The sequence below is a fragment of the Pteropus vampyrus genome, unplaced genomic scaffold, assembly GCF_000151845.1.
Source record: "Pteropus vampyrus isolate Shadow unplaced genomic scaffold, Pvam_2.0 Scaffold6, whole genome shotgun sequence".
Classification (NCBI taxonomy): Eukaryota; Metazoa; Chordata; class Mammalia; order Chiroptera; family Pteropodidae; genus Pteropus; species Pteropus vampyrus.
In genome coordinates this window covers 3,399,924-3,412,792 of record NW_011888787.1, presented here as the reverse complement: position 1 = coordinate 3,412,792, position 12,869 = coordinate 3,399,924, and the positions used below count along the sequence as shown (strand labels likewise).

At 53.1% G+C, this 12,869-nt stretch overlaps 1 protein-coding gene across 1 annotated transcript in view; it reads right to left on the bottom strand.

Moving 5' to 3' along the window:
• Positions 1-12,869, bottom strand: part of IGSF3 (immunoglobulin superfamily member 3) — a 95,451-nt gene that overhangs the window by 25,031 nt on the left and 57,551 nt on the right. Inside the window, exons 4-7 of the mRNA XM_011368825.2 lie at positions 9,472-9,861; positions 8,074-8,133; positions 5,296-5,697; positions 1,828-2,232 (exon numbers count right to left, since the gene is read on the bottom strand). Of these exons, the coding sequence (XP_011367127.1) occupies positions 1,828-2,232; positions 5,296-5,697; positions 8,074-8,133; positions 9,472-9,861 (1,257 nt within the window). The remainder of the gene's footprint in view (positions 1-1,827; positions 2,233-5,295; positions 5,698-8,073; positions 8,134-9,471; positions 9,862-12,869) is intronic.

The window sequence follows — 12,869 nt, the reverse complement described above, 5'->3', positions numbered from 1 at the left end:
CCTTCTGTGCTTGTCTTAGACTCCGAGGAGCAACAGAAACAAGCACACACATTAGGGATTTATTCAAAAAGGCAAAGTCAGCCAGGGTCCTGGGGTCAGCACTCGCTCTGCCTTCTACGGCTGCAGACCATGTGATGGGCACTGGGGCTCACAATGCTGGCCCCAGAGGCCGGAGGAGACCTGAGAGGTGCAATTACTATCACGATGCTCTCTGCCCAGTAAGGCAGGCAAGTGCCTCCCTCGGCACTTTCCACAATGAGGGCTCAGGCGAAATGGGTTCTCTGCTTAACCCTCCATTAACCTGAAAATCCACTTAAGCAGAACCGCCTCTTCCCTGAGCATCTTGTTGCCCAGGCTGAGGCTCTAATTGGCCAAGGGATGGTCCCTTTATTTATGCAGCTCACTTGTTGCAAACTCTGGTACAGAACAGGAGTCTTATGGGGTTAGGAGAGGTGAAGGGTAAACGCAGACATTATCAACCTATAACCTCACATTGCTAAAAATAACACCGCAACCATCCGAAGCGGTCCAGCAAAACAGGGGTGGGCACTGACCATCGCTGAGCGTGGGCGGAAAAATCCTTTTTGCAAAGTGTTCGAACATTCCTCACCAAGTGGGTGACTCCGAAAGAGTCTTTTGCAAAGTCACCTCCTGTCCAAGCCCCGCCCTTCACTGTGTGGGTGCCTGTGCGGGGGACAGAGCCAGAGGGAACCATGTCCTGGGCTCCACCCTCCATCAGCTGCCACCCCAGCAGGAGATGGGGACAGATGCGAGGAAATCACAGGAGCATCGGACTTAACCACCCGCCGTGCTAGGTAAAGGGCCTGACGAAGGCGAGAGAGTCTGCAGAAAGCCCCCTCCACCACCCCCTCATCTAGCACCCACATTAGCGCATCCTCGCCACCTGCTGTGAGACTGACTCCGCTTTGGCTTCGCAGGAGAAGGGACCTCCAACTCAGGCACAAGGACGGGGCCTGGTCACAGAACAGCAAGGGAGAAGGCGGCAAGGGTTCAAATCCTGGCTCCACCGACCACCAGCTACATGACCCCACACTAGTCACTTAACCTCTTCTGGGTTTGTTGTGAAATTCTAATAAAACAAGCAACCCTAAGCACCTAGCACAAAGCAGTTCCCCAGTAAGGGAACTCAGTAAGCATCCCCTTCCCTCTGCCCTCCGAGGCTCCCTGTCTGTAAACAGGGGACAATAGTTCCTTGTTCACGTCGCTGCTGCAAGGATTATAGGAGACGACATGAAGTAAAAGGGCAGCAGAGCTTCTCGCTCAACAGTCAGCCTGGACACGTCACAAGTGCAATGTCATAACGCGCACACGCACACACACACCCGGGGAACTGTTCCAGATCAAAGGAGTCTAAAGAGACATGACAACTAAAAACGACACGTGACCCCTGATTGGACCCTGGTTCGGAAGAAGGAAAAACTACAAAGGGAATCTGGGACAGTTGGGGGAATGCTGGTAACATCCCATCATCACGTTAAATCCGCAGAGTCCGACAGCGCTGTGTCTGGGTAGACAGTGTCCCTGCTCTTAGGAGGTACACGCTCAAGTAACCTGACGTCGTCAGCTTAACTGGTTTGAGAACAACAACAAAACCCTCGCAGAGGGAGCCCGCGCATGCTGGAGGACGTCGGCAACCGGCCCTCGAAGAGGGACTATGATTCTTGCAACTTCCTGCAGAGCTGACGTTTCTCAACACGGAAAGTCGGGAAGTGAAAGCGGCCAGGCCATGGGCTCGGTGCGGGCCTCGCGTCCGCTCCCCGCACGTCTCCCCAGCCAGCACGAGCTCGCGCGCCCCGAGGTGCCTACCTGGCTGCAGCACCCGGATCTCCAGCAGGTTGGAGGTCCGCTCGGCCAGCCGCGTCCAGGAGCTGTTGTAGTTACGCCGCCAGAGCTCCGCCACACACTGGTACTTGCCCGCCTCCGTGTCACTGGCCCGGCTGATGCTCAGGCGGACATTGTTGCTGGACTCGGCCTTCTCGATGGCCGTGCGGGTTCTGAAGGTGGAGGACCGATCCCCCCACTGGACCCCTCCATCCCGGGTAAAAGTCACCAGGTCCTGGAACTCGACGGTGCCCACCGGCTGAAACCGCCACGTCACTGACACGGGCACCCGGGCGGGGTAGTGGGGTTTGATGATGCACTGCAGGTCAAAGGAATCGCTGTAGGTCACCCCTGGCGTGCGGGAGATGGCTGTGACCGCGAAGCCCGTTTCTGCAGAGAGAGCAGGGAGACTCAAGCCAGAGGAGACACCTGGCTTTCCCAGGGCAGTGTGACATGGCGATGGGGTCTTGGCAATAGCTGGCAGGGCAGAGCAAAGGCTCGCGGGTCTGTTTCGATGCCCAGACAAGTATTACGTTAGCCATCACGTGCAGGCACAAACCCACGGTTCGTGAGACCCCACAGAAAGAGGCCGGGGGCAATTTCTCAGTGAAGCCTTCACGTTGCTCTGCAGTCCATCTGTCCCCATTGCGGGGCCATTCCTGGAAATTTCGGCATTCTGTGCTAAGGCAGGAGAAAAGAGCCTCAAAGCCAATCTCCTTCCTCCCCTGCGAGGTGGTCACCATGTTCCCAGCCCCGACGCCTCCTCCGCCTGGCCCACCAGTGCATGGGTGCTGGAGGAGGGTGGAGATGGAGGCGGCATCCCACGTTCCCGGCTGGGCAGCGCGGGGCTTGCTCAGAAGTCCCTTTTCCACTTTCCTCGTGAAACCCAGGGGGCAGAGGGAGTGAGGGACCCACAGCGGGAGAGCCTGCCCTCCAGCAGGTAGAGACGTGGGAGAGGCGGGGTCCTGCAGCCACAGCAGGCTGAGTCTCTCGATGTTTCTTACTGAATGGGCAGCAGCACTCATCCCTAACAGTGACTCCTCTGGGAGTGAGCCGACTTCCTTCCGCCTTAAACTACTCTACTACTCAGTATTGAGACACTGGTTACGATCGTAAAACCGAGAGCAGCCGCTGTGTTGGTAAATGGCAGTCAGGCCACAAATCTGCGTGTAAGGGACTCCGGGGGCCTTACTAGGCCGCGTTCGCCACGGGAAGCATGAGGCGGTGGTAAAAGGCACAGACCCTGGAGCCAGCTGCCCAGGTGTCACTTCCTAGCGGTGTGACACTGAGTACGTTACTTAACTTCTCTCTGACCCCTACGTCTCCATCTGTAAAATGGGTCCATGTGGAGATTAAATGAGGTAGTATTTGTAAAATACTTGGAACAGTACCTGGCATACAGTGTAAATTACACTTGGTTAAATATGTATTTTGTTAAAGAAACAAACATAAGGGAAAACAAACTCTGCGGGGAATCGACGAGGCACAGAAGGAATCTTCTGGCTTTCTGAGTCAGCACACAGGTGGGCATGATCTGATCTCTGGATCTTCGATGTGGATTTCATAAGCTATCTTTATGGATCCTATTTTTTAAAAAAGTTAAGCTACAGAGGCCCTTCCTTAAACATTAAGTGGCTGTGACGGTCACCTGTGCACCTGTGCGTACAACGTGCTGCCACGGGAGTGGCAGGGACAGGAGCTGCACTAGGTGTTCCTGGCCTCAGCACCTGAGGGAAGAGAGCTTTCCTGAGCAAGTGACTCTGTCTCGGCCTGACGGAGACACACACCACGGTCACAGCTCACAGAGTACCCAAGGTGCCCTAGCCGAACGGTTCTAACGGTCCACGTGCGGCTGGGGGACATAGCCACCTATTACCTCACCTGGGCACCTGTCACTGTCACCTCCTTGCTGAGAGGGGATCCACTCCTAACTGTACTAATATGAAAATTCACGTGTGTGTCATTGGTTACTTTAGGCTGACAAGGCCACCTTTCTCGAGGGGGGTGCCCTCTGCTCTGCCCTGCTCCATCCCCCTCGGGCCATTCTGAGTCAGCTTTAGCCAGAGGCGGCCCGGGGGTGGGGAACAAGTTAGAACCCCTTGGTAACCGGGAAGCACTGGACATACGGTGCTTTAGGTTATTCGGGGGATAACCTAAAACCGTGAAATTACTTCCAGAGAAACAGCCCTGACTAACCCCAACATCTCCTTGGATATTCCCAGCCTCATGGGACGGGAACAACCAGCACTGCCGGACGCCCAGAACCTTCCTCACTGGTTCCATTGCCACAGGAGCTCACGGGCGCTGGGCGCAGGCACAGTCATGGGGCTGGTCAGGAAACTCAACCGCTGGACGAACTGTCCAGAGCCAGAAACCCCAGCCGTCTGACCGCTGCGGAAAGCAGGTTGACCTTTGGGATTAAGCCTTTAAAGTAAATGTAATTCTATCCTGGGCGTGAGCGGGGAATGGGACATTGGGAGGGCAACACCACTCGGGGCTGTCACCTCCACTGCGGGGTCCCCAAAGCAGCCCCACCCATGAAGAAGCCCAGAAACACGGATGGTCCCGGGGAGCGGGACACGAAGTCACAGGGACATCTGATGTCCAAGTCGCCCCTGATGAAAACAGAAGCCTTAACACGAGTTCCCTTCCCAGCCAAGGAGCAGACGAGCCTTTTAAAAATGTAACACACTGATTATATTAGGCAGATAAATGTTGACAGAAGCCTCTTTAACCACCCCGTAAGAAGCAAATCTAATATTCTTGGGTTTTAGCAAATCTCAAGGTATCTTTTAATTTCATGCTAATGAGAAAATGGCTTTCCTAAGGAGGGGCCTTACAGAGGAGATAAACACACAGGCTTTGAAAAAAAAATTAAGACAGATTGCAGATTTCCCGGGTTTGGGTAGGGTGTTTGTGTTTTAAAAGCTATAGCCCCAAGCAAATCAGTTAACCTGTCTCACTCAGTCTCCTCATAAAATAAGTGTCTACCTCTAGGTGACATCCAAAGGGACAATTAAGCTTAAGTGCTTAGACTCAGTCAGGAGCATAGTCAATGCTAAATAAATGGCTAAAGGTGATTTTCTACCCTTCTGGGGGTGGGGAGGCTTTGCTCCAGGGCTTCCAGGCCAGCTTTGAAGGTGGCCATGCTCCTCTCTCTACCTGGGGCCACCTCTCCTGCCGAGGAGCCTTGCTCGCCTGGCCAGAATTCTTAAAACTTGATGCCCACCGCCCAGACCCAGAGGTGGCTGAGCAGCTCTCAGCTGTCCCCAGTCTCCAGGTGTCCCAGCATGCACTGGTCCCTTCGACCCCGCCTGCGCTTCCACGGAGGGCTCCCCCAATTAAACCCTTTGAAGGTGCCCTCTGTTTCCTGCCACGACTGACGGGAAACACTTCTTGACGTGGAAGCAGGCTTGCCAGAGGTCCCACCGAGAGTTCCAGACGCTCACTTACCAAGAGCCGTGACGGAGACGGGGGTGCTGGCTCGGCGCTCCCCGACGATCTGCCACTCGCCATCCACCGCCCGCACCCACTCGGTCACGTGGCATTCGTACTGGCCCTCGTCCTCCTTCCTGCTGTTGAAGATGCCCAGGCTGAAGGAGCTGGGCTGCACCTGCTCCATCTGGACACCCCCGAAGCTGCTGCGCTCCCAGTAGGACGCGCCCGGCTGCACGGTGCCGTCCCGGTCCAGCCACACGATGTTGCTGCGGCGGTTCTGCCTGTCCACGAGCTGCCAGATGACAGAGAAGCGGCCCTGCGGCCTGCCCGCCGTGCGGACGCTGCAGGAGAGGTGCAGGTTCTCGCCCTCGAGGACCACGCTGGCGTTGCTGGCCACCTCCACGGAGACGCTGCTCTCTGAGAAGAGGGAGAGAATGCGCATACGCTGGGGCATTCTGGTCGCCATGGTGCCCGCCCGCCCCCGACAGATGTAAAAGAAGGGCGGATGCAAATTTCACCCTCTTGGGGTACAGGGACCTCGGAGAATAGGAGGATAAAAGCACTGGCACTGGCTATGGTAAGGCCTGGCTGGTTCTAGGCACGGCTCCCCATGATTTCAGCTCTGACAACCGAGGAGGCTCTGTGCTATGTACGGAAGACTAGGAAACCGAGGGTCTAAGACCTGGGGCTGAATCAGAACCTAAGGAGACACAGCACAATGAGGTTGTGCTTAGGGCATAAAATCATTTATCGGGTTATCTGTTCAGCTGGGGTTCGAGGATTTTTCAATTTGGATTTTCAGTAAGGTGAATTACTCAAAAATTCTACTGCACCTCTGTCTTCCCACCATTCGGTGCCACAGCAGTCAAATGAAAGGCGACATGCACAACGTGCTGAGTCCCTCAGAGCATTATTAGGAAGTAGGAAAAAAAAAGTGATGGTAAGTATTTGGAGGATAACGCGTGCTTGGTGTGGGTAACAGTGGGCACAGACGGTCTAGTCTCACAGACTGAGTGGGGAGTGAGCTTTCATACTTTTCTTAACACCGAGGAATAGTACAAAGCCACTGGCCGGCTATCCTGCCCATCTGCACTCAGCCCTGAGGTTCCTCCACTGTTCTTGACCTTGAAACATTCTGCCAGTCAAAGTTGGGGATAAGGAATCTGCTCCTTTCTCTCCTTTGCTGCTCACTTAGCTATATGAACTCACTCAATTGAGTTGTTTAAAGTCTATATACCTTTTTCTATAAAACAGGGAGGGTATTTATCTCAAGCAGTTTTTTAAAGATTAAAAAGTATCTGAAGCAGTGTACAGAAATCACCTAATAGGTTTTCGAAAATTGATCACCATGATCATGATTCATTTTACTATTCCCAGTAACTTCTTATAAACATCATGGATAGTCTAATCTTCTTAATTATGCATATTATTTTGTATAATTATCTATATTGAGTTCAAAAAGCCGTAAGTATGAAAGAATACGAAATACCATAACCAATTTGGCTCTAATTTTCTGGGAACCGCCCACGTAAAATACAACAATTTTAAATCAATCAATTAAATCAAATTCCAGATTAAGAGGCACACCCAATTACAGAGGGGAAGCACACGCATACCCACAACCATGCGTTTGAATCAATCTCTCCCCCCTCCCCACCCCGTATTTCCCCTACAGGCAGAAACAGGCAAAGGTGAGCACTGAGCCTCTGTGTGTAGCTCTTGCTTTGGTGAGTATGCCTCCTACCCAGTCTGGATAGGCTGGTTTCATGGGGGAGAAAGATGGGGAATAGCAATTTCCCAGAAGGGCCATCTCCCTAGGAGCCATACCAAGCGGATTTGTGAAGATGCCGAGGATCCTGATTTGCACTAGTGGCTACGTGGAGGCGGGCAGGCCTAGGCCCTAACCCCACAATCTTGGATTCTTACTTAAACAACCAAACTTCAACTTCGCGGTGCAAAATGGAACTAATACTTCCTCCTCAAGGTCACAGCACTAAGAGAATTAGAGGAAGTAATTATACTTTCATCATCGTCATTAATAGTAAAAATGTTCCTCTCTAGATTAAAGACTCGGCTCCACCAGTATCAACTCCGACTGAGGAATTAGCACTGAGGGGAAAAATCCCTTTGCTCGCATTAAGCAGAAGAATGATTTTGCAGGGCATCACTCCCGGCCCCTACTGTCACCCCAGTGGACTCTTACGTAAGCCCTGGCTTGTTTATTACGAAGGCTGCTGTTCGGTGCGCTGCCGCTCCAGCAAGCCTGGAATAATCGCACGGTTAGAACTTGTAACTACGAGAAGACAAATCATTCCGGCCGCCCTGGCAAAGGCAAATGCAGACGCAGTGCTGCACTGCCCGGTTGAGACTATTTATTTCCAAGTGTTCTCAGGCCTGAAAAAAGGCAGCCAACAATTTAGAGCACTCTGGATTAAGTGCAAACTAGGACAGAACTAATGAGAATCTGAGTGCGTGTTCGCAAATGACATCTCGAATCAGGAGGCTGATGACGCAGCACAGGCTGGGCACACAGCGGTGGATGTGGAGTTAGGAGCAAATATTTCTGACACGATGCAAGCTCGACCACTAACAGAGGTGGCTCGGCCACTTCTCTGGATGGTGCTCAGGCTTCTTCATAGGACAGATGCGACACTGGCCTCTGCAAGGGTTTCAGGGGTGAGAGCAGAGATGACAGATGCAGAAGCACTTTGGGCTCTTGGGAGGAAAAGCACCATTAGAATCCAAGGTATTATCACCATTACCGATGTGATCGTTTTTCTTTGGTAGACTTACCCAAGTGGCCTTGGGGCAGGATCTGGTGGTTCTGGGGGACTTTAACTACCCAGTCATCTGCTGGAAAAGCAATATAGCAGGCCACAGATCATCAAACAAGTTCTTGGAAGGGGCTAGGGGAAATCTCTCAGCATAAAAGATATAGGAAGTAAACAGTGTGGCTGCCCTTCACTGGATCCTTACAAAACAATGAGGAATTAGTTGCATGTTTCAAAGCAGAGAGTCCGTGTGTGGTTAAGGCAAGCACCGACCGACAGGAAAATAGGAAAGAGAGTGGGCATTCGATTCCGCAGTTTCAATTCTGTAAGTATTCGGCAAGCACCTATCCTATGCAAAGCACCATGCTAGGCATTGCAGTGGGAAAAAGTCTAGGAACAAAAGGATTTCGAGATAATTAGGTGTGTGTGTGTGATTAAAAAAAATAATGGCAAAAAGCATAAAAGAAAGTAATCCTGTTGGTGAGAAAAGAAAAAAAGAGTGGGAAGACCAGACCACTGCGTCTGTTTTTCCCTTCGAACTTGAAAACGACATGAAAAATATGAAAGTGTAAATAAAAATGTAAAGGGAATCATGACAAGGGTAAGAGAAAGAACAGTTTGAGCAGCTGAGATAAGATTAAAGGTTAGTTTTTTTTTAAAACTTCACCCTCATGTTTAAAATTAGGGCATTATAAGCTTTAGTTCTCTTTTTACTAAAAACAGAGCTATGAGAGAAACGAGACGTTAATGAGAACATCCTGGTTCTATGGATGAATCAATACAACGTGAGCAAACACAGGCTGTCCCCCGAGTCCCCAGCCACGACCGTGACCCACCCAGACAACGCCAGCTGACATGGAGGCGGGGAGCCCACCTACGCAGCCTCAAAACCTGGCTAAGCTTTAAAAGTCTACACCCTGGGACGAGGTGAGCGGGCCCAGCCACTGACTTTTAAAAACACAACTTCCATAGGGGTACAGTCAACCAGCCAACTCTCCTAACCCCAAAACCCAGACAGCAAATCCCTCTTAATAATGCATTTTATGACTTAAAATCCTAAGTGAGATGTCAAGAGAGGTGTCTACCCACTTCTTCTGGGCTTAATTCCCACTCGGGAGCAAACGGCTGTCCAGAATTCCTGGTTTTCCTCCCAGCTGAGCTGGCACTGTGCTGGTGCTGACTCAGAGCCGCTAGTGCTAGAATCTGCAATGCCCCTCTAGCTGCCAACGCAGCCCTGATGCTCTGCCCACCTGGGGGCTGCTAAGTGTGGGCGGGTGGGCTGGAGAACCAGTGGTTAACCAGTTTCCGCCGCTAGCTTGAACCCTAGACTTCTACCTCCCTTCCCAGCCCCTCCCCCAGGCGATGCCACTGGACCAGACCAGTGGGTGAAGGAGAAGGAAGCAGTGGTCCCTCCACTTACTGATGGGGAGGACTATGATGGGGATGTTCTTCGGACGCTTGCTCTCCTTGTCGATGAATTCCCCGGTGACCGTCTTCTCCCTCTCTGTCACACGACAGTTGTATTTCCCGCTGTCTTCCTGGCGGAGGTGGTAGATCTTCAGCACGAAGACACTGTCGCTCTCTTTGGCCACTTTAAGCTGTCCCTTGGCTTCCCGATGGGCAAATTCACTGTTGAGGACCGGCACGGCATTAGGCCCCATGCTGGCGATGAGCGAGCTGTTGAAGGCCCAGGAAACGGCGAAGTATCGATCGGGAACGTTCTGAGCCTCCAGGATGCATCTGAACTCCACAGGCTCACCCATCGTGTACAGCCGCTTCTCTGTCTCCAGCCGAACGGTGAACTCCTTGTCTGAGCAAACAAATTACGAAACGGGTGTGATCTGGGTGCATGAGGACCCCCGCCACCCAGGCTGCATCAGCCATCCCACCGCCCATGCCTTCCTGGCAATGCTAACTACAGAGATGGCACCTCCACACCTGTCTTGAGAGAAAAAGCCAGCTCGTGCCCAGGTGACCTGAGAAACTCTTGAGCACCACAGAGGGAACCCAAAGGTAGCCAGACCCAGACGGTCTGAAGGGCCTGGTATCTCTATCTGTAGCTCATAATGCCCTAGATTAGACCCCCAAAAGTCAACCAGGAACTCCTAGCATCGCCCACGTAGCAGATCGTAAACATCTAGCCTTGACCTCTACACCCAGAACTCTGCCGAAGCAGCAGGATTACAAACATTTTCAGCAGATGCTTTTGATTTACCCCACTGCGGTTTGTGAGACAAAATGACACAGTGGCCTAGGCGCCGACCCCAATCCTAATAAACACTCAAAAATTAAACAAATTGAGATACATTTTCTGCCCCCACGCGAATACTGGTGATAAGACACAAGTAAGACAAACCCTTACAAAATTACATAGGAAAAATGAAAACGAATGGCTTTTCACTAGTTACCACCTGTCAAATCTTTAGAAAGATGGAGTCAAAAAAATAAAAACACCTACTTCTGCTGAAAGCCAGACACCCCTGGAATGGCCAATGGACGCTAGCACCCTTCAAAGGGAGGGTGTTCAACCAGGCATGAGGGGACCAAAGGAGGGGCTGCTCGTCCCAGCGATGCTCGGTGACTGTCACTTGCCTGGGGGCCGTTCTCCTAAAGCCCAGCCGCCCAGGGCCGAAGTGGGGAGGAGAGTAAGACAAAGGAGTCGAGGGCTGGAGAAAAGGTTTTGTTCTAGAAAACAGAACCGCAGAGCCCTGGGTCGAGGAGGCCGTAGCGGCGCCCACTTCCCAAGTCCCTCCTCCATCCCATTCTAGCTGTTTCTCTAAGCAGCAGACTGAAAGCCACGTTCCAGGGCCGTCCGGATTGCTGGTTCATTAGCTCCTTCCCTGCACTGGCATCTCAAGCCTCCACCGCCACCTTCGAGACCTCTGCTCCGCTGTCATCCCCCATCCCATGCACTCTGCAAGCAGACGAGAATCCCGTTTCCCTGAAAAAAATGAAGGAACAGGAATCCCGAGCGTACCGCTTCGACAGTTCTCCTCTCCGGCCCCTGCCTGGCTTTGTGCCCACCTGTCCCGCAGGCTCTCCATCCCCTCCCCTCTCACCTGGGCCAGGGTCTTGCCCCAAACACCTATCTTTTCCGCCAGTGAATTAGCTCCTTCCTTTATTACCCGAACTTCCTAACAGAGCAAACCACACTCAACAACGCCGGGGGGGCTCCCCTCCATGTGACAGCGCTGCCTCCGCTTCCCCTTCCCAAAAGACACGGCTCGAAAGGAGCAGTTTTATTCTGTCGGCCTCTGCCTCGACGAATGCACCTACATGGGACCGCGCCCACATCGTGTGCCAGGTACCGGCTCTCTGGTCGACAAAACCGCAGTAATTTATAACTCAACATCAAGGATAAAAAAGCACCCCTTCCTCCTAAATGCCGCTGAAGATGGGCAAACAGGTGCCCTGGACCTCAGACCTTTCTGCGTCCTCGGAGTCAGGCTGGCTGCGACTGTGGCTTTCTCCCTTTGACAGCCAAAAGCCTTTATCTCGTGCAATACCCCACGGCTTGGCGAAGCCCGCACAGTCCCCGGTGGAAGACTCAAGATTCAGAGCACCCCACGCTCTTTCTGTACGGCAATTTGCCGTTGGTTGTACCCACTCGATTAAACCTCTAGAAAACGATGTGTGCCTTCTCCAATACCCCCTCGCTCCTCAGCTCACTGAACTGGAATTCTGGGCCTTTTCCCACATTTCACTGACCTAGCAACTGTCACCCACGACCCCGCTTCCCTCCGCACAACCAAGAGCTCTTCTCGAGCGCGTTTTGGCTCTGCACCCACTCCCCACCCCTGGGCTCTGTGACACCTTCCCTCCCGCCTCTCCTCTCCCTCCCGACCACCTGTTTCTCTCTCACAGGGGCTGCTCCTCTGACCCCCTCTTCCGCTGTTCTCCTGGGCCCTTTCCCATTTGTACCCCACGGGCTTTCCTGGGCCCTCGTCACTCCCAAGTGCAAACTCTAAGCGAGCTCTGTGTCTGACGACACAGACACTGGGTCGTTTCACACACCCAGTGACTGGAAGATTCTGCTTGGGGGATGGGCTCCTCGAGGAAAACTCACAGAAACAGAAGAAAAGGCCACCAGGGCTGCACTCACAGGGAAGCGGACTTCCCAGGACTCCTGGGTCCTCCTGGCCCTTCCTCCCCCGTGCGTCCCGCAGCTCAGGGAATCACGCTGACTTTCAGCCCCGTGCACCCAGACAGCTGGACGCCCCGCTTCGACGCTGCCTGCCTTCCAGGCCACTGCCCCTCACCTGGTCCCAGTCCTTTCCTGCCTGGTCTCTCTTTAGACCCAACCTGCTTAATCCCCCTGGTCTTTTTCCTTCTAAACTCAGACTTGATTACGTCACTCCTTGCTTAAAAATCTCAACCCCGCCCAAGGATCTGCAGCAGCGCTTTCCAAGCTTTATTTGGAGAGAGACTTCCCTTTTTCAGATAAAACCTTTTGGTGCCCAATATAGAAAACATTGGGTTGAACTGAGCGGGGAACACTGAGGCCGTCCCAGGCCTTCCTCCAGCAGCCCTGGCACGTACGCACGCACGGGAACACGCACGCGCACGCACACACCCACGTGCAACCTCCCCAACACCTCCGAGAGGCTCCAAAGGTTCCAAGAAGAACAGCCTGAAAACGCAGAAGGCCAAGCTCCGCATCGCAGCATGCGGGGCTCCGGGCTACCGAGCCTTTCTCCCTGCCTCACTCACGTCTCGCAGTCAGCCCTGACGGACACCTGACCGACGGACACCTGCCGTCTCTCCGCTTGCCTAACAGGTCGAACGGCCTTGCACCTTTACGCTTCTCCTCCCGCCGTC